This window comes from Meriones unguiculatus, chromosome 1 (assembly GCF_030254825.1).
Source record: "Meriones unguiculatus strain TT.TT164.6M chromosome 1, Bangor_MerUng_6.1, whole genome shotgun sequence".
Classification (NCBI taxonomy): Eukaryota; Metazoa; Chordata; class Mammalia; order Rodentia; family Muridae; genus Meriones; species Meriones unguiculatus.
In genome coordinates, this window is record NC_083349.1 from 62,179,792 (window position 1) to 62,206,661 (window position 26,870).

Genomic DNA, 26,870 nt, shown 5'->3' on the forward strand with positions numbered 1-26,870 from the left:
TCATCTTTAACTCCCTTTCTGCAACAGTGTTTCAGATGGACACACATGCTTACTGTGACACCACTGTGAGTCAAGGAAATACAGACATTTCAATGTCTTGGGCCAGTGAGATGGCTCTAGGTGAAAGCGAGCTTGCAATGTACCAGGGTTCTTTTCTTTTGTCTTTTTTTTTTCTTTTTAAACTGAACTAAAAAAGCATCTAAACAACTAAATTAAATGTCTAAAACAACTAAACAAATAAAAACATCCTTTGAATAGGACAGCGCCCTATGTGGTTGTAAGCCGCATAAACTGCTTCATAGATTATTCACATGAAGAATATGTGGCTTTGTTTTAGACCTAAAAATACACGTAAATGCACGAAACAAAAGGATATGAAATCCACAGGAGCAGATGGTTAGAACATAAAAGGTACATTTTAGGCGAGGATTCTGTGGTGCGTATATAGTTGGAAGGAAAGTCTGAGATAAGGAAAATTCTGTTTTATTTACGTATTAAAGACATATTTGAAAAAGGAGGAAAGAGAGTGAAGGACACGGGCTTTCTGAGTCCCCTCATGAAACGGAAGCACACAGCAGTGACAGAGGACACTGCATCGCAGCAACCCCCCAGAACGTGGAAGGAAAGAAATGTCTTCCAGATTCCTGAGGCCCAGCACCAGTGCACACAAATCCTGAGTGACGGGGAGAGGGTGAGAAGGAAGAGGATAGAAGAGGGCTGTGGGAGCTGTGGGTCTGGCCAAGCAGGGGAATACTGAGAAAGGAAAGGGATGCAGAAATGAAGGATGGAGACAAATACTGGGCAAACAGGCGAGGGTCCCCGCAGCGGGACAGCGGTGCGGTGCGGTGGGAAACCGAGGGGCGGTCATCCGGTGAGGGACCGAAGGGTCGGACACAAGAGGCCGCACAGGGAGCTGGGAGGGGAGGTGGAGAGGCAGAGTCTGCAGCGAGGAACCCAGGGGCCCCCAGCCCCGCGCGGCCGCGGTGCCGCACCTCACCGACAGCGTGGAGCTGATGGCGAACTGCGGGGAGGCTTCTTCGCGCTCCCGGCCCTGCGCCATGCTGACTCTCAGCCCACCGGGGGCTGCGGCCGTTACGCCGCAGTCCTGCTGGTGGACTAGGGAGTCCGTGAAGACGCCACTGTTTACACCCGTATCCGGGAGACCGGGAACCCCGCTCCCATTGGCTGGCTGGCCACGCCCACAGGCGAGCGTGAGCGGAGCGGACCCTTCGTGTGGATGCTGGCTGGAGTGGTTCCGACCGGCAAAATGTTAAAACAGCTATTAGTTTGGCATGCTGCCCCGGCTGCGTTGCTCCTGGCGACGCCCTGGAAATATTTATTTCCCTGTGCTGGCTGAGCCCGTTTCCTATCCCTAAGAAAGCGAGAAGCAGGAACTTGCCTGAGGTTACAGAACCCAGTGGGCTGAAGGCCAAGTCAGAATCCAAGGTGCCCAGGGCTCAGTGGCTGCAGAACACTTCAGGTGTCTCCTGTTAGAAAGCTGGCAGACGGAGGTAATCCAGTGAGTGATAGGCCATGCTCTTCTCAGCGCATTCCCTTGCCTCCTCCTCCCCTGTCCTGTCTAATCCTTTTCTTTCTCGGCCCTTCTCTCTCCTTTCATTCCTTCTCACCAGGCCACTGTCAACCTAAAAAGCAAACAAAACAAACCGCAAACAAAGGTTCTCCAAAGAAAATAGTATGTATTTGGGAATGGCAGAGGATGGCCCCAGGAACATTCACACCGTAATTGTGCTATAGCTCTGAGGGGAAAGGTATCCTGGCAATCCGGAACCAAAGAATACCACAGAGCCACAACACAAAACAAACCTCACCTAATGGGAGGGAAAACCCAAGAGGGTCTCTGCCTCTGCTTGGGAGAGACACAGTAAGGAACAGAGCAGAAAGGAGGGTTTATATAGGGTTTCTTGGAGTGCGGAACTTTCTAGGGTGGCTTGGGGTGGGTGGAATTTTTGTGGCTTGATCTTGGGACAAGCTTGGGGAATAGTGGGGTTTTATGTGTAAGGCCAGGTTCAACAAGTCAGGGGAAACTGAGGCAGGGTGTAGAGTCAGCAACTGGTCACTCAGCAGATTTTTCTCTGATTCACTAGGGCGGTACTTTCTTTTAATTTACTGGAACATGCGAAATAGAAAAAGAAAAAAGGGAAAGAGTCTCTCTCTCTCTCTCTCTCTCTTTCACACACACACGATGAAGCAACAACAAGCTCTAAAAACTTCACACATATACACACACACAATTGGTGGATGGAGCAAAGCTCCAACCAATTTACATATATGTGTAAAGTTATATACATACATACATACATACATATGTACATACATACATTCATATTGGGTGGGTGGAGCAAACTCCAACAAATGAGCTCCAACAACTTTATATTTTCTCCCACAGCATACATAGCCCAGCAAACTATTTCAAGCAGTACAAAAATCACAATGTGGTTTCATTCTATTTTTCTTTTAGTGAATTATCATGAATAATTTTACCTGAAAAATATTTTATATATTACAGGAGAAGAAAACATTATTTTCGAGAACCCACATATATTTGTAAATAAGTGACCTGTTATAGATTAACAAAATATAAGCAAGCTAGGTAACCTTATCAGCCAGTTTCTCTGTACTGGCAGATTGCAATTCGAAATCCTACAAAGAAAGGATCATTTATCTTATTTTTTTTAAAGATTTATTTATTATTTATACAACATTCTGCCTGCACACCAGATCTTACTATAGATGGTTAGGAACCACCATGTGGTTGCTGGGAATTGAACTCAGGACCTTTGGAAGAACAAAGAGTGTTCTTAACCTCTGAGCCATCTCTCCAGCCCCTTATTATTTATCTTAAAAAATGATCTTATAAATATCTTGGAAGAATCACAAACCTAAACTTTTATGTAAAAAACAATCAGTCATTGCTACTTTAAATACTCAAGTTACACATCTCATTAACAATTTTTTATTAAATCATATCAGGTAGCTGAGGGGAAAAATGAGTAAAAGAAATTAACTATCTTGATCACCAGCCCAGCTTTAGTGAGTCACATCAGCCAGTGCTAATCAGCCTACTACTGTTCTTGTTCTAGACCTCAAAAAATCCCGAGCTCAACTGTCATGAGTGTGCCTTTCTGAATTTCATATTGTTCCTTAAGATTTTCTACATCAGAGCCAGTAAGAAACACATCTTAACCTAAGCTTGCTAACAAACTACATCTCTAAATTCTTTCTGAGGGTGGTGGCTGGTTCATTAATCTGCTCCAGCAGGAATGCCTGAAGGAGATCAAGCATTGCTATTGTGAGTGACAGTGATACTGCCCAGTGAGGGGATGGAGGACATGCCCTGAGGACTTCATGCTATTATGGAGCAACCACCATGGTCTTGCTAACCTGTGGGCTGCATTGCATTAGTTCTAAAGCTGTTTTGCTCTATCCAACATGGCTCTCTGCTCAGGGATTGGTGAGATCCTTGGGGAAAGCTCAGGGATTGGCCCTGGTCTTGGGCTTGTGGTCAGGTCAGGGTCAGAGTATTTTTCCTTTGGCGCTGGTCTTCTGGGTCAAGTCAGGGTCATGGTGTTCTTTCTCTGGCCCTTTTACCCTATGGTAATAAACTATGGATTGTTCAAGCAGGTTGAAGCAAGGGAAATTTTAAAGAGAAAACCAAGAAAGAGTATATCAAATCCACAGCAACTGTGTTTAATAACAGGAATGATGTAATGATGTTGAGGTAGAACAGGAAGATGGGAAACTATGGAGCCATGGGACAGGGGAGGGCCCTCTAGCCCGAGTGTGGAAGCTGAGAACTCCAATGCCGTTAGCATTTGCTTGAGGCCTTACTCCTGTCCCAGCGGAAGACTTGAAGTTTCTAGGGCTCTCATCAGAATTTCTCTTTCAGTACAAGGACACGCCTTAACCCCCTTGTGCAATCCTGGCCACACCTGTTATTTAAACCCCATTCAAGGCACCTCCTACAATTGCCTATAATTAATCATATACAGTTTTGGTGGCTCTCAAGTTAGATCTCAAAAGGTAACTAAAACCAGCATTTTTTTTTTTTTTTAATGTGAGATTAATGCTAAGACACTCAACTGGGACTCTCTTGAGAAGCCCACGCCCACACTAGTCTGTGGTGTTGGTGTGTTTTGCTCATTCCTTGAGTTCTTCCATTCTTTCTTTTCTTGAGGCAGCCTCTATGCAAGGTTGGAATCTTCAGTTATTTGTAGTGACTGGTATCAGGTAAACCTTCTCGGCTTATTTCTTTGCTTACACTTGCATTAGTTGGTACAAGTTACTCCATTTTGATTCTAACAACTTTCACTTTTCTTTGACACTGACTTCTCTCCTTTGTCTCTTTCAAAAAGCATTTGAGCATCCCCCAGGTAATCGGGCATTGTTTCAGTCACCTGGAACAAAATGCAAAATTTCTTCTGTGGTGAAACCCAAAGGAGCTGGGAAGAGATCTGCTTCGTTGTCTAAATACAGGCTTTTGCCAGCTAGCACACCAGGGTCTGCTGCTGCTGACATCACCAGGACACAGAGCCATGGGAAAATAACGCTTGGGTGATGGTGGCTCACTTGTTTAGCAATGATTTAATCCTTGCATTTTCCAACCTTGGCACAGCTGGCCTTTTGGACTGAACTGGGTGGTGTGCCCCGCTCACCGCAGGAAGCTGAGCTGTGCCTCTGACGGCAGCACTTTACCTGTTGTGACTGTCCAAACATGTCTACGGATATTCTTCGGGAAGGGCAAAAAAATCTCTGCTAGCTGAAAAATATGAAGTCAAAGTAGTAAAAAAATGTCAGACTCTGGTCTTCTGGTTTGCTCTGAGCCTTGCAGTGGGCTGAGGGACCACAGCTGTTGAGAAACCCCAGGGAGGAGGAGGAACAAGCGCATACTTGCTCTGACAAGCAATATGGCATGTTTGCTCTGCAGCATAGCCTGGAACAAGGCATTTTCAGATCATCAGTCAGTCTACAGGCGGGGCTAAGTCCTATCTACTCAATGGTTGCAAAGGGAACAGACACAATGGGGAGGCACTGGGCCTTTCATCCCATTCCAGCCGCCCACCAGGTAGCTGTGTGGAAAGAATCAGCGTTTTTAGCAAAAGCCTTCAGGTTTCTGCAGAGTAACCAGGGCAATCCATTACAGCACCTGTTGAAGGTGTGATTTTAAAAGAAACCTGGTGGGAATCCAATAATGTGCTGCTTAGGGGCATGACCTCAGAAGCAGCGGCTTTTGAGTAAGTCCTGGGAGAACGTGCTGATGAACTCTCTGACATTGGAGTTGATTCTGGTTGCTGACTGAAGGAGTCTCAGTGGGGTCAGATCCTTGCTAACATTCCTTACTCTTTGTTTATGGATGGGACAGCCTTCTGAAACCCCACTAGGTTCATCTTGGTTTAGTCATAAGGAAGTTATGAACATTGGCCTTGGCACCTAATCTGTTGTTTTGTGACAATGCTATTGATAGCATGTCTATTTGGGTAACTGGTTAAAGCCTCAGAGGTTCAGTTCGGTTGTTTGTCCTCTTGCTGGGTTCCCTGTCTATCTCACTTTGTCTTAACGTCTCACAAAAGCTTAATGACAGTAACACCTATCAATAAATTCTATTTTTATCATTTGATCTGATGCTCTGTTGACTGCCTAGTCCTTCAGGGTCTTTTATGTTTCTGTGTTCCTTTGGACTAGAGACCTGTGTTTTCTTAAACATGTGCACACTCTGTGGCTTTTCTGCCATGGTGAGTTGAGAATAAGTGCTCTGTTGTGCTCTATGACAAAAGCTTAAGTCAACAGAAAGAAAGGGCAGATGGAGTACTGACTGTAATTGGCTTTGGATGATATTCTCAAAAAAACCCTGAAATTTAGAGAAGTGAGCTCTCAAACTAAAAGCTCATGGCTCTTCTCTCTCTGACTCTTAATAGGTTGTGATAACTGAGAAAACTAACAGTGTTATCTCTGAAGTTCCTGCAGCATTTTTTTTTTCTCTTTCTGATTACATTTCCCTGGTACCCTCCCAGGGCTTTTGTGAGGATGGGGTGAAAGGGAACAAAATTGCGCTGGGAAATTCACAGCGGGAGGATTGTGAAATCAAGGCCAGCCTGGATGACACAGCAAAAGTCTGTCTCAAACAAAACAAAGTCAACTTTTATGTAAAATGTGCAATGCACATGTGTGGCCCTGCTTCATAGTTGGTCCAAATGGAGAGGTTAAATGCATTTGATTTCTGTTCATCCTTATATAAATAGATAAGCTGTATAATGGTTTATATAAGTAAATAACGATCTTCAAATAAAAGTTTTCTTTTGGAAGATATAAAGCATATTAGAAGAAGGACCGTGAGGGAGGCTGAGTGCCCTGAATTAAATCTAAGATAAACTGGAAAAGGGAAACTCTATGTCAATTACAGAACTGGAGAATTTTTACTTTGCGCTTATTGAAATCACTCTCTTAAACTCAGTCAAAGTGTTTTCATAACACAATTTAGGAATAGATTCTTAAGCCGGGGATGGCGGTGCATGCCTGAAATCCCAGCACTCTGGAGGGCAAGCAATCTATGTGAGTTTGAGGCCTGCCTGGTTTACAGAAGCGATTCCAGGACAGCCAAGACTACACAGAGAAACCCTGTCTTGAAAAAACAACAAAGAAAAACCAAAACAAACAAAAACAAAAAAGGAACAGGTTTTTATTTTTTTACTTCCTGGAGCCTAAAGAAGGAAACAGTTAAAGACATGACTTAAAGCATTGCTTCCACCTGCTCATTTTGAACCCAGCTCTTTTGAATTACATTGTAAATCATGCCTGTAGCCCCCAGGGTCTGAGCACTACCCTCTGTGTCAACAATATCTTTTCGTTTAACAACAATTTTAAGCTATTACCCCTGTTTTTGGAGGTTTTAAGCTGTGAAGAAACATGACTGATAAGATATGGTAGCAGTTTTAGGAGAGTCTGGACTACACTACAATAGAAAACCAGCTCTGCCCTTTTAAAGTGTATTGATTTTGAGAAAGTCACTTAACCTCTGACCTCTCTGACCTCTAAGTTTCTCACCCATCATACTATTTTTTATAATTTATTTAATTTTATTTTATGTACATTACTGTGAAGATGTCATACCCCTGGAATTGGAGTTATAGACAGTTATGAGCTGCCATGTGGGTGCTGGGAATTGAACCCAGGTCCTTTGGAAGAACAGACAGTACTCTTAACCACTGAGCCATCTCTCCAGCCCTGAGAAGATACTATTGACAGCAGTCAGTTCTTAGGAAGAAAGACATCTTATAATCGACAGTTAACTCTTACATAGTGTGTTCTGCAGCATTTGCATTTAATAATGTATTTCAGCATGTTTTTATAGTTGCATCTACAGTTCTGCTTCATCTTTCAGACAGTTGCTAATGTATCCTTGGCTGTACTGGAGCTCACTCTGTAGACCAAGCTGGCCTCAAACTCATGGAGATCCACCTGCCTCTGCCTCTTAAGTGCTGAGATCAAAGGAGTACACCACCAGGACTCCACTGACAATTGCCTTTTAACAGTAAAAGGTTTTGTATTCTTTTCTCCCCATGAGCCAAAATTTTTATTTATTCATTTCTTGCATTTAAAGTACTTTTTTGTGGCATCTTTGGCCTGAGATTCTTTGTCATGGTCCTTAACACAACTGTGTCCAACCATTTTAAGTGGCTTTCCCTCTCCATCAGTTTTACAGAGGCCTACTCATCCCTCTAGTCTCTTGGTGTCATTAAGCTTAACTAGGTTGATTTGGTGCTCAGTACAAAGTGCTTCCACCAACTTGACATGCATGGACTCATTACAATCGGATGCCAGCACACAGAGGGACTTGGCACTCCTCTAAGGCCTTGGCATCTTTGCATATGCCACGCGATAGGCTGTCGTGGACATGGGTGGTCTTCAGCCCCCTTTGCAAAGCAATATTGACCTCCATCACACCTCCATCAGCAATGCCTTACCCGGAGATGGCAGTAGATTACAGGCCTCAGCAGTTATAGGAAAAAGGTGTTCTTCTATTCTAAAGAATCCAGTTTTTGTTTTTTTTTTTTTTTTTTTTTTTTTTTTCTGGATGTGATGGTAGCGCACTCCTTTAATCCCAGCAGTCTGTGAGACAGAGACAGGTGGATCTCTGTGAATTAAAGGCCAGATTGGCCTATACAGTGAGTTCTAATAAGACAGGACTATGTAGGGATACCTTGTCTCAAAAAGTAAAAGAAAAAGAGAATCTCTTTCTTGAATTTTTCCCTGAAACATAGTAAAAATTGCACAGAAAGCTCCCTTGCTTCCCTGCCCCTACTTCATCCTGTGTCACAACAGTGCCATTCTCAGAAGCCATCTTCCTGTTGAACAGAAAGTGGTTCAAATCCTTGAATCATTCCCTGCACAACACGACTGGCTCTCCCCCTTCCCTTCCTCCCTGTGGGCATCTACACCACCATAAAGGCTGTAGGTGGCTTTTCCTTCTACCATGTACACATGGGTGGCAGTTTTAATATGTGTTTGATTTTCACATCTTAAAGTTAATATATAGCCATAACATATATCTTGTTGTGTCTTGCTTTTATGACTCAGCAAGGGTTCTGGGATGCACTTGAGTTGGTAACTAGATCCGTAGCCTATTAATGTCCATTAATCATCCATTACATGACTAAACCTCAGTTAACTCGTTTTCCTCTCCTGGTCATTTAACTTAAGCTCCTTTGTTTATGGACCATTTGTTTCCGCGTTGCTTTTTATTGGGAGGATTTTTTTTTTTTCATTGAATGGACACTGGGCCTTCCTAGCTTATTCACTCAATCATTAGCCAGTAGTCTTCCCTCTCTCTTTATCTCTCTCTCCCTCACAATTTTTGGAGACAGGTTTCTCTGTGTAGCCTTGGCTTTGTAGACCAGGCTGTCCTCAAACTCACAGAGATCTGCCTCTGCCTCCCAAGTGCTGGGATCAAAGGTGTGCACCACCATGCCAGGTCCATGATATCTCCTTGATAAAGACTGTTTTCCCTGTTAGGGACAGTCAGAGAATTAATTAAACCAAATAGAAACTTTATGTGACCAAAGCCTTAAGCTAGAGACCCAAGTCTGGCCCAAAGAAGAGAAGTGAAAGTAATTGTAAAAAATGTATGAGAAGGTTTTAATCAAAATGGCCGTTTAAGTATTTAATCCCCCCTTGAGGGTGCTGACAGGAGCTGTAGAGTTAAGTGGAGGAAGAGGTCGGGGAGTGGTAAGAGACATGCACTATTAAATGGTGTTGCTCAGGCTGTGGTTTGGTTGAACATTAACTCGGTCTGTTTCTCCAGGATGACCTCCAAGGAGTCTTTAGTGCTTGTGTGGACAATCTGGTTTGCACAAGATGGCTCCTGTTTTGGGGTGATCTTCTCACGAGACAATCTGTCTGCAAAGCTCTACTATTCCTGGAATCCAAGGTGTCTTCGGGTTTAGGGGAGTGAGTGGAGCCTACTGGTACCTTTTCTGATATCTGGAATTGGTTGTAAAAGCGAATAGTCGTATTGCTTTTTTATTAGAGCATCAGCTGTGAGGCGGTTGATGTGAATGTCAACCTGAACTTGATCCTGTTTCTGTAGACTGTATGTTTGAGAGTATGACATTACCCGTCGCTCTCCTGAAAAGTTACAGAAGGTTGCTCTCTCAAGTGGACAATCTGGGCAGTGAAGGCAGACATTCCTAGAAGGTAAAACTATTTCTTACCCCTGGGGTTTTAGTTTTTCATCTTCTTGGAATATAGTCAGTTCAAATTAGTCTCTCCAGGTTAATTATTGACAGTTACAAATACAAATTATGTAGTCTTGTGCCATTTTAGCTGTGTCCAATAGTGATGTATATCCAGATATTCAAGTTCTGTGTTCCCAACTGCTAAGACTACTATAATGCAGACCAATAATCTACTACAGTAGTTTGCTGTAACTGTATTTTTTTCTTTACTCCAGCTAGATGGGACGGCCCCCCTGCTAGGGTGCTGCCATTCCCTGACTGGGGCTGGTAGATGTATCTGCTGGTTACATCACAAGGAAAAGCCAGGATCAAAACTGGAGGGGGCTCCTAGGACATTCTCTGCTTCTTCAATAATAAGCTGGAAACCAAACTAGACATATTCTTCCGTGAATAGCACTGGAGTTAGTAGCTTTCAACCACCGGCTCTGTGAATTCTGGTGTGCACAAACTCCACCCTATTTTCCTGACACCTAAGTGAAAAGAAGCAGTTTGTGCTCACCCTCTGGCCAGACCGTTTTTCTATAGACTCAAGACGCTAAAGATCCTCAGCCCACGGTGCTTAAACCAGCTTGTGCTGTTTCTAGAGCTTCCAATCATGTTTTATGGATGGAATTTTGAAAGCACAACCACGTTCTGAAGCTAATAACGTCCAGATGTGTGCTTTTTTCTATGGGCTAAAATGTGCTTCCGTGAGGGGCGTAGAGACGGTGACAGAAAAAGGAAGATTGTCCAGGTGGTGAGATTGCCACCTCCAGAGTCCACGAGTTACACCAAGGACCTTCCGAGCGACCCTTCTGGAACGCTGAGACCAGGCCACAGGACCTAAGTTGGAAATCTTGGGGCAGAGCAAGAGCTGAGAGTAAGCCCAGGGGTTCCTAGCACCAAGAGTCACAGTCCAGATGACAGTACCACGTGGACCTTCAAGGTATGCCAGGCAGTGGGTGTGGGAGGTATGTGAGGCCAGGGCCAGAGTCCTGTGTGAAAAGCAGATAGGCACACACCCTCTGCCTGAGGAATGCGGAAGCTCTGAGCATCTCTGAGCATCACTAGGCGGCCTGCTCCTGACACAAGGCACCACAGCAACCTCCCTTTTTTTGAGATTAAAAATTTTTTATTACAATTTATTCACTTTGCAGCCCAGCTGTAGACCCCTACCTCGTCTCCTCCCTTGTCCTCGCCCAACCCCACATTCCTTCCCTCCCTCCCTCCCTCTCCTCCCATGCCCTTCCCCTAGTCCACTGAAAGGGGCGGTCCTTCCTTCTGACCCCAGCCTTTCAGGTCTCATCAGGACTGGCTGCATAGACCCCCTTTTCAAGCACTGCCCTGTGTGGTGTCTCAATGGTATTGTTCCTCCAAGCACTGTGGCTGCAGCTATCATGGGAGTCCATGGGTCACGCAGGATCAGGATCGCAGCGGCCACTTTCCCTTTAAGGGCGGAGCCAGCTCCGGGCCGGGGGGCGCGGTCTGGGCGGGGCCGAGCTTAGTCACTCCAGGCGAGGCCAGGCCACGTGCTTCCCGAGTGGTCGTCAAAAAGGAGAGCGGAGGCGCGGGGCCCTCAGAGTGCACGCTGCAGCGATGTCGGGGTCCTCCGCCAGGAGCCTGGGGAAAGGTGAGGCTGCCGGCGGCGGGGAGGCTCGGGGGACCGGGACGCCCGCGATCTCCCTGGGAGCCGGGCCCTGACCGCCTCCCCTCTCCCGCAGGAAGCGCGCCCCCGGGCCCGGTCCCAGAGGGTGTGATCCGCGTCTACAGCATGAGGTTCTGCCCCTTCGCGCAGAGGACGCTGATGGTCCTGAAGGCCAAGGGAATCCGGTGAGGACGAGGGCGACGACCCCGAGCCGCCCCAGCCGACGGGCGTTTCAGACCCTCGGGGCGTTGGTTTTCAGGGCTAAAAACCGTTGTCCGTCTTTTGTTTCACACCCTCTTCTAGGAGAATCGTCTGGAGTCCAGGGCTCCAGGCCGGCCTGTTTAAGCATGCCACGGCTTGGAAAAGCTGTTTCCTCACTAGAGTCAGAGGTCTGTGCAAGGCCTTAGAACACTGAGGCGAAAGTCTTAGCTCGTCCCCGCAGTCTTGGTCCACTGAATTTTGTTTTCAGCCAGAGGCGTCTCTATAGTGCTTCACAGAGCACAAAAGTTAGATCTCTGAGGCAGCTTTTCCTGTGCACAGCCCTGTGGGTCGGGCTGTTGTAAACAAAGGGAAGTGTCGGCTCTAAGTCTCTGCAAATTTGCCCTCATTATTGAAACAGTCATTGACCTACGGGTTATCTACAGTTGGTGAGTCACTTGGCTTTTCTCCGATACTGTGTCCATGGCTCATTTTCCTTCCAGTGTCTTGGGAAATCTTTTGAACAGTTATTAGACAGCCTGCTGTTTGAAAGCCCACTCTTAAGAATTTTTCATGTACACAGGGAAAGTCCATGGGGAGTTTCCCCTAAATGTTAAGATATATAAGGCAGTATTTTAAAATTAACTATCATTTCGTAACGATTTTAATGTCATTTGGAGAAGTTTTCATGGTCTTGATCACCTAAGAAAATATTTTTGATATCATTTACCTAAAGCAATTTTTTTTTTCTGCATTAATCAAAACTTTTACCAGCACTAAGAAACTCAAACAGAATTGAAAAATGAGATATTTATTGTCCTTCTGCAGTGGGAACGTCCAAGAACGGGACACAGCTGGGTTCAGAGGCACCTGCCTGGGTTATGTGTTTCCCGCTGAAACTCTGGGTGGAAAAGAATTAATGTTTCTCATCAGTACTTCTCTAAAGCAAAGTTGAAATTATTTTACCACAACAGCGGGGAGGGAGGGCTTCACTGGGGAAGGGGTGCCTTCAGTTAGTGAGCATAACTGTTCTACTATGTTCAAAGATAGATTTTGAACCCCAGGAGGCTTTTGCTGGGGCAGTGACATCTAATACAGCTCCTGTCTGTCACATGGTCTGTGTGAGGAGCCTCCTCCATCCTCAGGTGTGTTGACTACTGGCTCAAAATGTTGAACTTCCAGCATTTTGTGTGTGTGTTCTTGATCTTCAAAGCCCAAGATCCACCTTCCGTTTTCAAAGTATAATTCTCAAATATGGGCATTATTTTATAGCAGAGGGTTTGGATTTCCCTTGGCAGCTATTCTGTATGTTCATTATTGTCAGTACATGAACCTTCCAACTCATATGCACGCACATACGCATGCACGCTCTGACTTCAGTGTTGGCACTGGTTGTATTTGTGAAGGATTATGTATTTAAATCCATAAACTAAGTCTATTCTGTTGTGGTGAGGAAACAGGAAATCAGCCATGCTGGGATATCTTACTTTTTGAATGATCTGTCCTAATGGACATTGTTCCTGATCAAGTTATACAGACATTGCTTTAAGGAGTATAACACTTTCCTTTCTTTTACAGTCTCTGCAAGATACAAGGTGTATTCAGTTACAGTCTGGAGTTAGCCTGGATCCAGTGGATTCTCTCCTTTTTACTTTGTATAATATTTAAAATGATTGTATTTTCATGTGCATGTGTATGTGTGTGTACATGAATTTATGTGCACCGTGTATGTACAGTTTATGTGCATGTGTGTACATGTGTACATGAATTTATGTGCATCGTGTGTGTGTGTGCACATGAGTTTTTGTGCACCATGTGCTTCCAGGATCCTACAGAGGGCATTGGATCCCCAGGAACTGGAATTACAGTTGTAAGCCCTGACATGGGTCCTTGGAACTGAACAAAAAACATCTGCCAGAGCAGCAAGTGCCCTTAACCACTGGGCCATCTTGCCAACCCCATACTTATGATTTTTAAAGCTTTTTTTTTTTTTAAAGAAAACTTATCAAAACACGTGGATTTGATCTGGTTTATTTTATGAAATTTTAAGGATTTTTAAAAATACCCTTTTAAGAATTTCAAAAATTAATATTAGCAAAATGAACTCAGTTGAATCAGTTCAACTCATTTTGAGCTGAATCAAAAATGAAATGTTTTATCAGGCTGATTCTAATATGCTGAGTGGTTTTGTGCCCAGTCCAGTTAGTTGTCTCCTATCAGGATCCAGAAGACACCGGAGTTCCCATGCTCACAGCAGCTGTGTTTCCAAAATGTAATGTTGATGGCCAATGACCACCGAGTGGGTAGGAGAAGGTGCTCTGTAAGTAGGGTTCCACCTTCAAATAGAAGGCAGGTCTACCGTGTGATGAAGGCGGATCATGATGACATTAAGAGAAACACATTAGATAAACACGGACCAGGGCCTTGTCTGATTCACCTGCAGGAGGGCATCTGAACCAAGTTCTTAAACAGTTTAAGAACTGAAACCTTTTCACGCAGCCTGAAGACTGAGGCAGAAATCTCTTCCTGAATCCAAGCCTGGTCAACTAAGTAGATGGCAGAACAATCAGCACTGATGCAGGACAACAGAAATGCTGTGCCCTCTTCAGTAGTCTTGTGTCTTTCAGGCATGAAATCGTCAACATCAACCTGAAAAACAAGCCCGAGTGGTTTTTTAAGAAGAATCCCTTGGGGCTGGTGCCAGTTCTGGAGAACAGTCAGGGTCACCTGATTTCCGAATCTGTCATCACTTGTGAGTACCTGGATGAGGCTTACCCGGAAAAGAAGCTGTTTCCCGATGACCCTTATGAGAAAGCTCTCCAGAAGATGACCTTTGAGCAGTTCTCTAAGGTGTGTGGAAGAAATTCCAGCTCTTGTTTGAAAAAACCCCTCACTTTAAGCTAAATCAGTGCTGCCTTTGCGATGGTTCGGAAACTGGGGACGTTAACAGAGGGCTGGCCTCCGCTCACCATGCCGTGCCAGGCCCTCATGCTCTGCTCCCTGCTTCTCTTTCACAGTCAGCCCTAGTGGCTCCTCTCCTGACTCCACCTCTCCTCTCCTGACTCCACCTCTCCTCACCTGACTCCACCTCTCTTCTCCTGACTCCACCTCTCCTCACCTGACTCCACCTCTCCTCTCCTGACTCCACCTCTCCTCTCCTGACTCCACCTCTCTTCTCCTGACTCCATCTCTGATGATTTTTTTTTTTTTCAGTCTTGCCACACATCCCTCTTCTCCCAGTTCTTGCGGGTGTCTTTTTTCCTTCTTTTACTTGGCTTAGGCATCTTTGATCTATATGCTTGGACATGTGCCTTCTAGAAACATGTCTGGGCTGCTCCATACTCCATCTCTGTTCCCTGCTAAGCTTTTACTCATCACGGCAGTTAGCCCTCTGCCCTCACAGCTGTCTGCCTTCTTGCCCCTGCTCCCTGTGATAGTGAGTACCACGTGAGGGCTAAACTTCCATACCTGATCGATAGCTACCTTGGTGTGTGACTAGCTTGGAAAATGTTCAAACGTGTGTGCTTTTGGGACTGGATCACTTCTTTTACTTCTAGTGTGTTAGTTCACCTGTAAACAGGTCAAACACATACTACCTAGAGCAGACTCTGACATATGGGACCTATCAATGTTATCTCTTAATTGTCATTGCCAGTCTTCAGCAGGGACAGTCCCCTGAGGTACGTGGGGAAGAATGAGCTTGAATCTTAAATTAGCATCAGAGTGAATTAATTCAAATTAGTATTAGCAGAGAGATGACCAACAGGTGTGTGTTTAGACATGGAGAATAGCGATGCTCTGCTATGTCCATTTAGATGGATTACTTTGGTAGTATGGTCAGTATCTAAAGAAGCATTTTGTCTATAAAGAAAGAAATTGTTTAAAAATATTTAGAAGAAGGGAGACTGACAGGGAGAACATTCTGTTTTGGAGACATTGCAAAATGGCAAGGGAGTCATCTGGCTTAGTAGGATAAAGGCAAAATAGCCGAAGTGTCTGGGGCATTTATATGTGATGTTGTGGAGTTTTAAAAATGTCAAGAATGGCTGAGGAAATGCTCTACAGGCAAGCATGCTTCTCTGCACGCACAAGGCCTCAGGTGCAATTCCTCAGCACCCACATAAAACACTGGGATGGCTGTTGTGTGCCTGTACCCCGGCGCTGCTGCATGTGTGTGCGGAAGGGGGTTGGGTGGGGTTGGAGGTCAGTAATACCTGGTCCAGAATGCTCCCTCCCCAGCCAGCCTAAACCACAACTTGTGGCTCAATGAAACACCCATCCAAGCGGTAGCTAAGGTGAGGAAGAAGTCTTTGATGTTTCTGCCCTACCTCCACCTGCACAGGCGTGAGTGCACTGAACCCTCACACTCCAGTACACATAACCACACGAGGGCACGTGTGCATGCGCGCACATGCGCACACACGCACACACACATATGTCCGTAAGCCATGTGTGGTCAGGCATGCCTGTAATGCTAGCACGCAGGAGGTAGTGTTGTCTCCCTCCTAGGTATCGCGGTGGCGGAGGCTGCAAGATTAAATTCTAGGGAGCAATGTTAGGCGAGTGTTCCTACCATCTCCGTGTGCAGCAGTACACATGCCCTGCAGTGCTCGCTGGCACTGGCAGCAGCGTGCCTCTTGGTTAATCTATTTCTCAGTATTATTTTAGAAAATTCGCATAGTTCCAGGCCCATTTGTTCAATTCTAGGTCATGCAATGCCTATTTATGACATTTCTGGCCCAAATTTGCCAAAGTGGGCTCCATTATCTGCAGATTACAAAATCCAGAGCAACCTCACATCCTAGTCTACAAGGTTTGTAGTATCAGGGCCATGGTTTCTGCCAGCGTTGTGACTTGGTCTACACTTGCCTCTGGTATGTTTGTATGTGTGTATGCTGGGGAAGCATTAGCCTCATACTGACAAACTAAAATACTCTCTTTCCAGGTGCCGCCACTGGTTGCAAGCTTTATTAGGGCAAAGAGGAAGGAAGACCATCCTGGAATAAAAGAAGAATTGAGGAGAGAATTCAGCAAGCTGGAGGAGGTACTCATTTCTCTTAGCTTTCGCCATAATAAAAGATAATCTTTATTTTTGTTCCCTTTCTTCCCTCCTCCCTTCCTATGCTCACTCTCCAAATACTGACAATTAGATAGTATCGAGTAAAAGTAAATCACAACAGATTTCTGTAAGCTGTTCTATTCATGATATAAAGCAAGACCTAAAAGTACTATCATTGACTTTATTTAGTTTTTCAAAACAGGTGTCACTGTATCTCAAACTTGCCTCAAACCCACTATGCATCCCGCAGTGGCCTTAAACTCATGATCCTCCTGCCTCAGCCACCTGAGTGCTAGTGTTAGAGGCATGCTTGACTACACATGCTTATGGGCTTAAAGTATTTAGTATATCAGCATTAGAGGAACAATAAAAAAGTATTACCTACAGTCCATAATACATCACTTGTTTCCATTTTTCTATTCTTGTTCCTAGTCTATGTTCATATATTTAATAATTTAACCTAGCTGTAATCAGACAATGGATGCCACTGTATTGCCTCTCCCTGCTGATGTAATAAATATTTCCCACTACAAAATCTGCCAGAAATGCAGACACACGAGGAAGCCCATGCATCTTTCCTTTTAGGAAGACCTGTTCTCAGGCCTTGACATAAAACTTTCTTCTTGGTTTCTGGACAGTCTGTTCACACTTAACCATAGTTTCACATAGGTACTACCTACCTTCACTGGGATACATTTTATCACTAAGCATGGAATTTGTTCTGTTTTTTATTTTCACTATGTTCCTGTTACTAATTTGCTGTTTTTAAGATTTTATTTTTATTACTTTTAATTATGTGTCTGTGAGGGGACAGTGCAGGTGGGTGTAGTCATAGGCTTGGAATCCCCAGAGCTAGAGTTAAAGGTATTTGTGAGCTATGTGATGTGGTTGCTCACCATACTCTACTCCTATAGAGAAGCAGTTCATGCCCTAACCTCTGAGCCATCCATCCCTGCAGCCCTAATTTGATAATTCTTACACTGTGAGATGTTCCTGGCATCTGTTCACAGAACCTGTTCCCTTGAACCTGATGCTTGTGGTCTGTAAGCACCTGCACTGGGTCAAGGTACTTACTGGGCCCAGGTCACCTGACATGGCCTCAAGGAATTAAGCCAGGCTGGCTGCCACAGAAAAACTTAAGCTGTGGCAATTTTTATTTAGAGCAATCAGACTTTTTATGCCTTTATCAGAAACAGAATATAATGGCAATTGCCAGGATCAGTACAGCTGTAGTTGCCAGGATTTGGTGACCTTTGCAAGCTACACAGGGTACCCAAGGTTAATGTCTCAGAGCAGTTGTCCTGTTGAGCTCCCTTGCTTCCTTGGCCACTAAAGGGACACACAGAGAACTGCAGAGTGGCCTCCTGAATGCTTCACTGCCGGAGGGACTGCCTCAGTTCCCCAGGAACTGAAAGACACCCAGTGTCCCAGGAGCCATGGACTCTAACCCAAAAATCCTACTACTCATGACTCTCAAGGCAGTTAGGCCGTGCCAACTTTCTGATTCCCCATAGTGCTCTTACAGATGGACTTTTCTGGTACTGAACCACCTTAGCGTCATTAGGATGGCATCTTGCTCTCATTAGCATTTTATGTGTGTTATAGACTTTCTAAACAATTTCTATGTGCTTATGGGTTTGACCCATAATTTACTATTCTGACATCTTTATTTGGGTCTGTTATCATCAATACTTTAAAAGGGCTTGGGTAACTTTCCTTACTTTTCTAACCAATAAGACAATTTATTTTTCAAGACAGGGTTTCTCTGTGTAGCTTTGGCTATCTTGGACTCACCTTGTAAACCAGGCTGAGCACAAACTTACAGAGATCCTCCTGCCTCTGCCTTCCCGAGTGCTGGGATTACAGGTGTGCACTACCATGCCTGGCTCCCCTAAGACAATTTAATAGGGCATTTTAATTTGTGCCTGCTGTATGGTACAGTTTACTTTCTGTACTGCTAATTCATTGTGGGGTTTTATATTTGTTCTTAAATCACAAATTTAAGAACTCTGGGAAGATGTAGTCCACATTCTTCAGGTTATTTTAGTGCAGAGAAGACAAATAATCATAAAGACATAAACAGTCTATCCATACTTCATAACATTACACGGTGCCTGAGGAAGACTACAGAGGTCACTTATAATGGGCAAACTGCTTTGGTTCTGGTCTTTTAAAGTTCTCTGGCTGTGTCATATACAGACAATAAATTTTAGTCATATGCATCCTATCTCCTTCTATCAGATCAGGTTTAATTAACCAATTCATATTCTCAATTTCCCTTTGTTGAAACGTTGAGTATCAAAAACAAATGCAGCTGTACAATGTGCAGGTTTTAATAGCTTCTTCCACTCTGGTTTAGAGTCTTCTATGCTACGTCTAGTTCCTTCCTATTTGCAGTCCAGTGTTCTAAGGTTTGATTTTCTCAGAGCTTCTTTACTCTGGACAGTAACATGTTCGAAGTTGAGCTATTCTAAACAGTACTTCCGTATACATCAGTTTGGGGGTTTCTGTGACCACCAGAGTTGGCAGAGTGACAATTGGAGAGAGTCGAGAAGGAAATTTGGTTCAACAGGACTCAAGCGCATGGTAGTTCAAACATGTAGAGTAGACAGTGGGTACTTTATTGTAGGTGTGTTTAGGTACAGTGCAGTCTTCTGTGCAGGAAGGCAAAATTACATTGAAACTCAAAACACATGTCCATGAAGATGGAATGTGGAGATAAGCTCCATGTGTTTTCTTCAGGGCCTAAGGGAGGATCTGCTGTGGTTTCAGTCTGTGTACAGATAACGTAGAGGTCACCTGGGCTGTCAGCTACCTCCAGTCCTGGTTGTGGGAGCTTCGGGCCTTACAAATAACACAAAGGTCATCTAGACCAATAGCCATTTCCAGGCCTGGTTGTGGGAGCTTTAAGGGAGCCAGGTATGGCCTGGCCCCACAGAAAGCACAGGGGTCACCTGGGCTACTAGCCATGTCCACTCCCAGCCTTCTGGGTAGAACAGGTTATACGTCTTTTGAAAAGACAACCTTGTGTGTTTAACATTTCTGGTTTCCCTAGTGCTGTGAGTACATATCTGACATATCTGTATACTAACAGCAGTTCTCAGCCTGCAGGTTGTGACCCCTTTGGGGGGGGGTGTCAAATGACTCTTTCAGAAGGGGGAGTTAGTAAGACCTGGAGAGGTCAGGAGCTCCACAAGGACCACATATATCAGGGCACAGGGGTCTTCTATGAGACTGTTTCTCCAACCAAGGACCATGTATGGATATAACCTAGAACCCCTGCTTGGATATAGCCCATGGTAGCTCAGTATCCAAGTGGGTTCTCTAGTAAGGGGAACAGACTATTTCTGACATGAACTCAATGGCTGGCTCTTTGAACCCCCACCCCCACCCCTGAGGGAGGAGCAGTCTTGCTAGGCCACAGAAGAGGACATTGCAGCCAGTCCTGAAGAGACCTGATGAGCTAGGGTCAGATGGAAGGGGAGGAGGTCCTCCCCTATCAGTGGACTTGGAAAGGGGCAGGGAGAAGATGAGGGAGGAAGGTTGGGATTGGGATGGAATGAAGGAGGGGGCTACAGCTGGAATACAAAGTAAATAACCTGTGATTAACATAAAAAAATAAAAATTATTTAAAAAAAGTTAAAAAAATGACTTTTTCACAGGGGTCACCTAAGACCATGGGAAAACACAGATATTTACATTATGATTCACAATAGCAGCAAAAGTACAGTTATAAAGTAACAATGAAAAGAACTTTATGGCTGGAGGTCATCACAACATGAGGAACGGTATTGAAAGGTCACAGCATTAGAAGGGTTGAGAGCCACTCGTGTATTATCTTTAGAGTTCCAATTAAAATTGCTGGGTTATATACAAAAATCCATTTTGACTATATCAGGATAAAAAGGATTTAGACATTATCTAATTTGCATCTGATGCTTTTGATGATGTTTTTCAAGTTGCACAAATAAACTTACTTTACCTTTTTTAACATTCAGGCTATGACTAATGTGAAGACAGCCTTCTTTGGTGGGAATTCTCTCTCTATGATTGATTATCTTATTTGGCCTTGGTTTCAACGACTAGAAGCACTGGAACTCAATGAGTAAGACATTTGAATATTTTGTGCATAATTTAGGATGAGAGCTGTAATATTATGTCTGGATATTTTTCTGAACTAAGATAAATATTTAATACTATTGGCATGAATGAGAACAGCAGAGAGGAAAGTCCTGGAATTAAAGAACCTGTCAGATACCTATTCACTACCCGTGCTCTGCCCCAGGAAGGATGAGGCATGAATAGGAGTGTTTTAAAAATTTACCCTCTGCTGGTTAAGAATCCATGAGAGTGTAGACAGTGAATTTTAGTTATACACATGCTCCATCAGTACATGTTTAATTAACCAATCAATATTCTCAATTTCCCTCTTTGGTAAAACGTTGGTATCACTCACTTTTCTTACTTGCTTCCCACCTACCTCTACTAGTTCCATATTGCTTTCTAAACTCGTGCTTTGAATCTGCACTCATCCACACTGGCTTACTTCTATGTCTTAGAAATTACAGCTGTCTGGGGCTACTTCTACTCACATTTCATATAGAAAATTGGTATTTAACACTCTGTTGTCTGTCAATCTCTCTGTGAAGTTCTACCAATGGACCAAGCCACTCACTCTCAAGTCAGCTTCCTCTTCTGTGACAAAAAAAAAAAAAAAAAACCAAAAAAACCAAAAAACCTCAGTGGCACTCAAATCTAAAACCTTTCTAGTCGGTTGCTTGCATCTTAAAGAAATGTCTTTAAAAATATGTTCTACGTTCTACACGTTTAGGTGGTAATTCGAGACTCTGAGATGCCCATCTAGTTCACCTCACTCACGTCTCTCATCTTGTCTTCCTACAGGTGTATATCCCACACCCCAAAACTCAAGCTCTGGATGGCAGCCATGCAGAAAGACCCTGTGGCATCATCCCACTTCATTGATGCCAAGACCTATCGTGATTACTTAAGTCTCTACCTACAGGACAGCCCTGAGGCCTGTGACTATGGGCTCTGAAGGGCAAGCATCCTCACCGAACGAATGATGTTTTCCTTCACTGAGTGAATATCATGCTTCCATTTTACCCATTATTCTCACTGGCTCAATTCTGACTAATTTGACCTTATGACTTCCAGGCCCCTCTACTACATTTCTATTTTGGCATAATCAATTCTAATGGTCCTAACAGTCTTGGCTGAAAAACCCTGAGCCATCACCTCTAGTTTGACCAAGACTTCTAATATAGATCTCTTGATTAAAAAGAAAAAAAAATGTCAAGTTGTTGATTTATTTTTAAATTAAAAACTAAATTCCCCATTCTTTCGATTATTAACTCTCTCTTCTTGCTGTTCGGAGCATTGAAGACTGAACCCAAACCACTTGAAATCAACATGACTGGGTAGCCTCCTGCTCCAGTTCCCAGCTTCTAATTTCATTTCTTAAAAAAACAGTCTGTTGTGCAGGTGCCCTTTGTGGGGGTTAGCGGGGCAGAAAAGAGAATCCAAGAGCCCCTGGAGCTGGCAGAGGCTGTATGTGATAGGAACTGAGTCTTCCTCTGAAGAGCAGCAAACTCTGAACCACCGAACCATCTCTCTAGCCCCTACTTCTAACCTTTTCAAATCCTTCAAAATCCCATATTCGATAGAAATAGGTGTTTTATACAATACTGGGTAAGTAATGGGTGAGATCTCCACTGGGAAAGGTTAATCTTACTACTTCTGTCACCTCCATAAGAGAGGGTAGTCTGGGAGCCACGTTTCATTCTAGGGATAATGCAGCTGGTCCTGGGGTTAAGTGAGGTCCTAAGATGTTGGCAGAAGGATCTGGAAACATCCTGGAGGACACTGCCGACCGGTTGGGTTTCTGTACTCGTTTTAGAACCTCGGGGAGATCAGCGCCGCATTTGCGATTTAGCCTCACAGTGATATGAGCCGCACCCTGGGGAGCCGGGGACTGGTTGACTTCACAAACGGGACGACAAGCGCCCCGCTCCGCGAGCGCCACAGGCCAGGCCCCGACGGCTCGTTGCGCACTCCCACTAGGAACCGAGACCCGGCGGCTTGCAGCTTGCTACCCGACTTCCTCTTTCGGTTGCCATAGATTTCCGGCGGATCTTTATTTCGGTAGCGAACTACGGTAACGCGGCCGCCTATTGGGTCGCTCTACCAAAGGCGCCAGGCATTGGCTGGAGCTCAGGGCGCTGTGGCCAATTGCGGGGCAGGACCGTGCGGGAAGGGGCGGTCCCGCGTCCGCCTCCGGACTGGAGCCGTAGCCACAGAAAGGTTGTTCCTCCGGGAGGTCTTTCCTGCCACCGCGGCGGGGTCGTTCCGTCTCCCCTGCATTGTATCGGAAGGGAAGAAAGAGGCTTTTGAGGTCAATTCTGAACTCTGGGAACTTCTTAGATTTGAGCTTTCATAATAGGATCACCAACTTTTAATTTTGCACTTTCACTTTAAAAGAAATCTCAAGTATTTAACCATAGCTAATGTTTTCTTTTAAATTTCCACTAAAAAAAAAAAAGTGTGAGGACGCTTAGAATATAACATTAGGGAAAAACACACACACACACACTAGGAAAAAAAAAAAAAGAACAGTTAATAATCTAAGAGAAAGAGTCTTTAAGCCAGACACCTGTAATTAAAATTGGATCGTTTTTATTTTCTGGTTTGGTTGAAGACCTGCAAGCACTCAGATCAGGAGTTCCTGCCTTCAGCTAGGCATTACTAGTTGATTTACCATGTCTGATGACACAGACAAGCAGGGGGATTTCGTTTCTGGGACTACCTATTTTTTGAAGTCTATGAGAGTCTTCCCTGCTACATTCAAATAATAGGAAACATAGGAACAGCTATGTTAAGTAGTTGCTAGACAACAAACACATGGTAAGTATTAAAATGTTTGCCATATGAGCCCATTAAAACTTCAAAACTACATAGTATTCTTACCTCCATGTTACAGATTAGAATGCCAGGGCATTAGAAAATCAGGGTGCAGGAAGTTTTATTTTCCCAAGATAACCCAGCTATTAAAAGCTGAAGTGATTCAAATGTAGCCTGCACCTGTAAAGTCAGCTAAGTACCCTCTTTAGAGAAGAGCTTGCACATCTGTAAGGTTCCTTTTCAACAGCCCTTACATTTAGATGGTAAGCCAAGACAATAAATAATATGATCTGTTATCGATGGATTCCATATTCTCTCGTTTGACTACCTTAGAACAGAAAAGAACAATTACTGTACTGAGTATGTTCAGACTTCTCATGCCAGTATTCCCTAGGCAATGCAACATAACATAAAGTTTACCTTGTGTTGGCTATTGCAAGGAACCAAAGAGTGGTTTGATGTATATACGAGGATATGGGTAGATTATTTCTACTATAAAATTCTTGAGCATCCATGGAATTTAGGATATGGGTAGATTATTTCTACTATAAAATTCTTGAGCATCCATGGAATTTGATGTCCAAAGAGGGTCCTGGAAGTAATTCTTGGTGGAAACTGGGGGATGACTCGATCCAGACCCACTTTTTTTTTTATGGTCAGACCAGTATCATGGTTTAGTTTTAGCAGATGTTAATGTTCTGCTTGAGTTTATAGACTTCAATGTCAGAATCTTAAAATTTTGCTTTTGAGTATTCAAATATTATTATCAAGATGCATAAATGTATCACATCTTATACAGATATAGGAGAGGGGAAACAAATACTTTAAAAGGAGGTCTCCTTTGACCCAGTTTTCTTTAAGTGGAAGGGAAGGTCCTCCTGTGGTACCTCAGTAACCTCATTTACTATGACCCTAAGTCGGCTTAATTGGAACCTGAGATTCCCTATGATCTCCACTCCCTGAAAACCCTGAATAAAGGCAGATCTGAGAATGGAGCCCTTTCACTCATCTGAGTCCTGGAACAGCAAACAGTAATGGGGCACCAGTAATGTAATCATTCATGTCAAGTGGGCTTTTAAATAGGAGGACTATGATCTAGTATTACAGACTGTTGTGAAAAAAAAAATAATTCTTGAAAACTCAAGTTGGGCATAGTGGTGCACACTTTTAATTCCAGCATTTGGGAGTCAGAGAAAGGGGGATCTCTGTAAGTTCAAGGCCAATCTGGTCTACAGAGTGAGTTCTAGGACAGCCAGAATTTACATAATGAGACCCTGTACAGAAACAAAACAAAAAACAGTGAAGAAATTATTTCCACCTTGTAAACACAGAAATCATTGATCGCCATGACAAAAGATTCCTGTATTTTCACAAAAGCAGATCTGGCTCTGGTGAGGTGACTTAGTAGATAAAATGCTTATTGAGCAAACAGAAGAAGCTGACTTGCATCCCCAGACCCACAGACAAGGCCCGGTGTAGTGCTTGTAATCCCACTGCCGGGAGGCAGACATGGATCTCTGGTGCGCTCAGGCCAGCCACCCTAACCAAATCAGCAAGTTCCATGTAGAAAGCTGAGACCCCGTCTCAAAAGATCTCTGGCCTCCACATCCACGCTTACACATGCATACATGCACTTTCGCACGCACACACACACACACACACACACACACACACACACACACACACAGTGGATATGATTATATCTAAGATGCCTGGACACTTATTTGGAATAGGTTTCTATGACCTTATTACAATTTTTTGTGCTTGAGTTAGTCGATATAATTGAGACACAAACATGAAATAGCATAGACAGAACATTTGCAAGAGAAAAAAAAAACACTCAGGAGTTAACTACTAAATATTTAAGAGGACGTAGAGAACAAGCTTAAAGGTCATGATTAAAATCCTTCTGGGAAAACTGTTGTGATATTTGGTGAGATTAAAAATCACATTACTGAAATATAGCCCGCAGCATCCAGCACATTCAGCTAGCATTAAACTGCTAGCCTGTGAAATCACAGTGTTGTGCGTTGGATTCTAATTGTGATATACTCTGCAAGGCTGAGCTGCAATGTGAGTCTTCTTCATGGATGCAAACAGGGAAGGCACCGTGCTACTAAAATGCGTTCTTTTAAAAAATTATTTATTCACTTTATATCCCCTAAAATGCATTCATATTCATTAGTATTTCTCTTTAATTTTAAGGTACACTGAGCTAAACCCCTACTGATGAGGTCTGCATGATTTCATTCCATACTCAAACCCATCATGTACGTATTGTTAAGGCTGTCATCTTAAACAGGGAGGATGGGGGTCAGAGAGGCTCAGATTTTGCCCATGTCCTAAAGCTAGGTCCCACAGCCCGTCTGGCCCCATTTAGTGAACCCTGACATTGTACTGCTTCCTATAGGTAAAGAATGCTTTCCACCTCTGTCCTAACTACACCAGATAGATTTCTATCTTAAAACTTGACCTCCTGCTGGGATAGGTGGTGCATGCCTTTAATCCCAGCACTTGGGAGGCAGAGGCAGGCAGATCTCTGAGTTTGAGGCCAGCCTGGTCTACAATGTTAGTCCAGGACAGCCAGGGCTACACAGAGAAACTCTTGTCTTGAAAAAACAAAACAAAACAGAAAACCCAAAACAAAAAATATTTGACCTCCTGTATGCAGACGTACTTGGGGGATGGACAAAGGTCACTGTGTAACCCTAGTTGGTCTCTAATTCGTGGTCCTCTTGCCCTAGACCTCAAATTCTAGTATTGTAACATGCACCACAACAGCTTGCTTAGGTAAACCTTTAATAAATGACATTTCTATCTCTCAGATTTAGCTCCCTTTAGAAGTGAATCATGAGGGAAAATTTGGAAATACAGCCTCTTCTGACATAAATAGAACCTTTTTGTTTGTTTGGTTTTGGAGACTGGGTTTCTCTGTGTGGCTGTCCCGGAACTCCCTCTGTACATCAGGCTGGCCTTGAACTCCTGCCTCTGCCACCACCGCCCAACAGAACCTTTTAATTTGCAGATGGAATTCCAGTTCTGACCGTTGTTACCTCAGCCAGTGCAACATAAACTACGAGTGACCGAACTGAAACCGCAAGGCTAGCTCAGGCCGCCTGCTGGATTTTTATGCAGCTCAAAGCGCTAAGGATGTTTTTCCAAAATACTGTCTTAGGCAGCTGAAAATATCAAAATATAAACCATAACTTGTGAGGTAGAAATCAGATTGATCAATAGTGAATGGTCTGTGAATTGTGGACTTGGAATGATGTGTCAGTCTATACTTGCTGTAACAAAAGGCACCATTCTGGTTGGGATGTTA

The 26,870-nt window shown here is 43.9% G+C and overlaps 2 protein-coding genes and 1 pseudogene across 2 annotated transcripts in view; 1 reads left to right on the forward strand and 2 right to left on the reverse strand.

Moving 5' to 3' along the window:
• Window positions 1-1,148, reverse strand: part of Cfap43 (cilia and flagella associated protein 43) — a 77,077-nt gene extending 75,929 nt beyond the window's left edge. Inside the window, exon 1 of the mRNA XM_060390893.1 lies at window positions 993-1,148. Within this exon, the coding sequence (XP_060246876.1) occupies window positions 993-1,060 (68 nt within the window). The 5' untranslated portion in view covers window positions 1,061-1,148. The remainder of the gene's footprint in view (window positions 1-992) is intronic.
• A 6,448-nt stretch (window positions 1,149-7,596) lies between these two features.
• Window positions 7,597-7,981, reverse strand: LOC110550378 (small ribosomal subunit protein eS12-like; annotated as a pseudogene).
• A 3,217-nt stretch (window positions 7,982-11,198) lies between these two features.
• On the forward strand, window positions 11,199-21,989 carry Gsto1 (glutathione S-transferase omega 1). Its single transcript, XM_021640241.2, has 6 exons — window positions 11,199-11,358; window positions 11,450-11,558; window positions 14,199-14,421; window positions 16,517-16,615; window positions 20,629-20,735; window positions 21,533-21,989. Exons 1-6 carry the CDS (start codon window positions 11,325-11,327, stop codon window positions 21,684-21,686), a joined length of 726 nt encoding a protein of 241 aa, XP_021495916.1. The 5' UTR covers window positions 11,199-11,324; the 3' UTR covers window positions 21,687-21,989.
• Window positions 21,990-26,870: the final 4,881 nt, after the last annotated feature.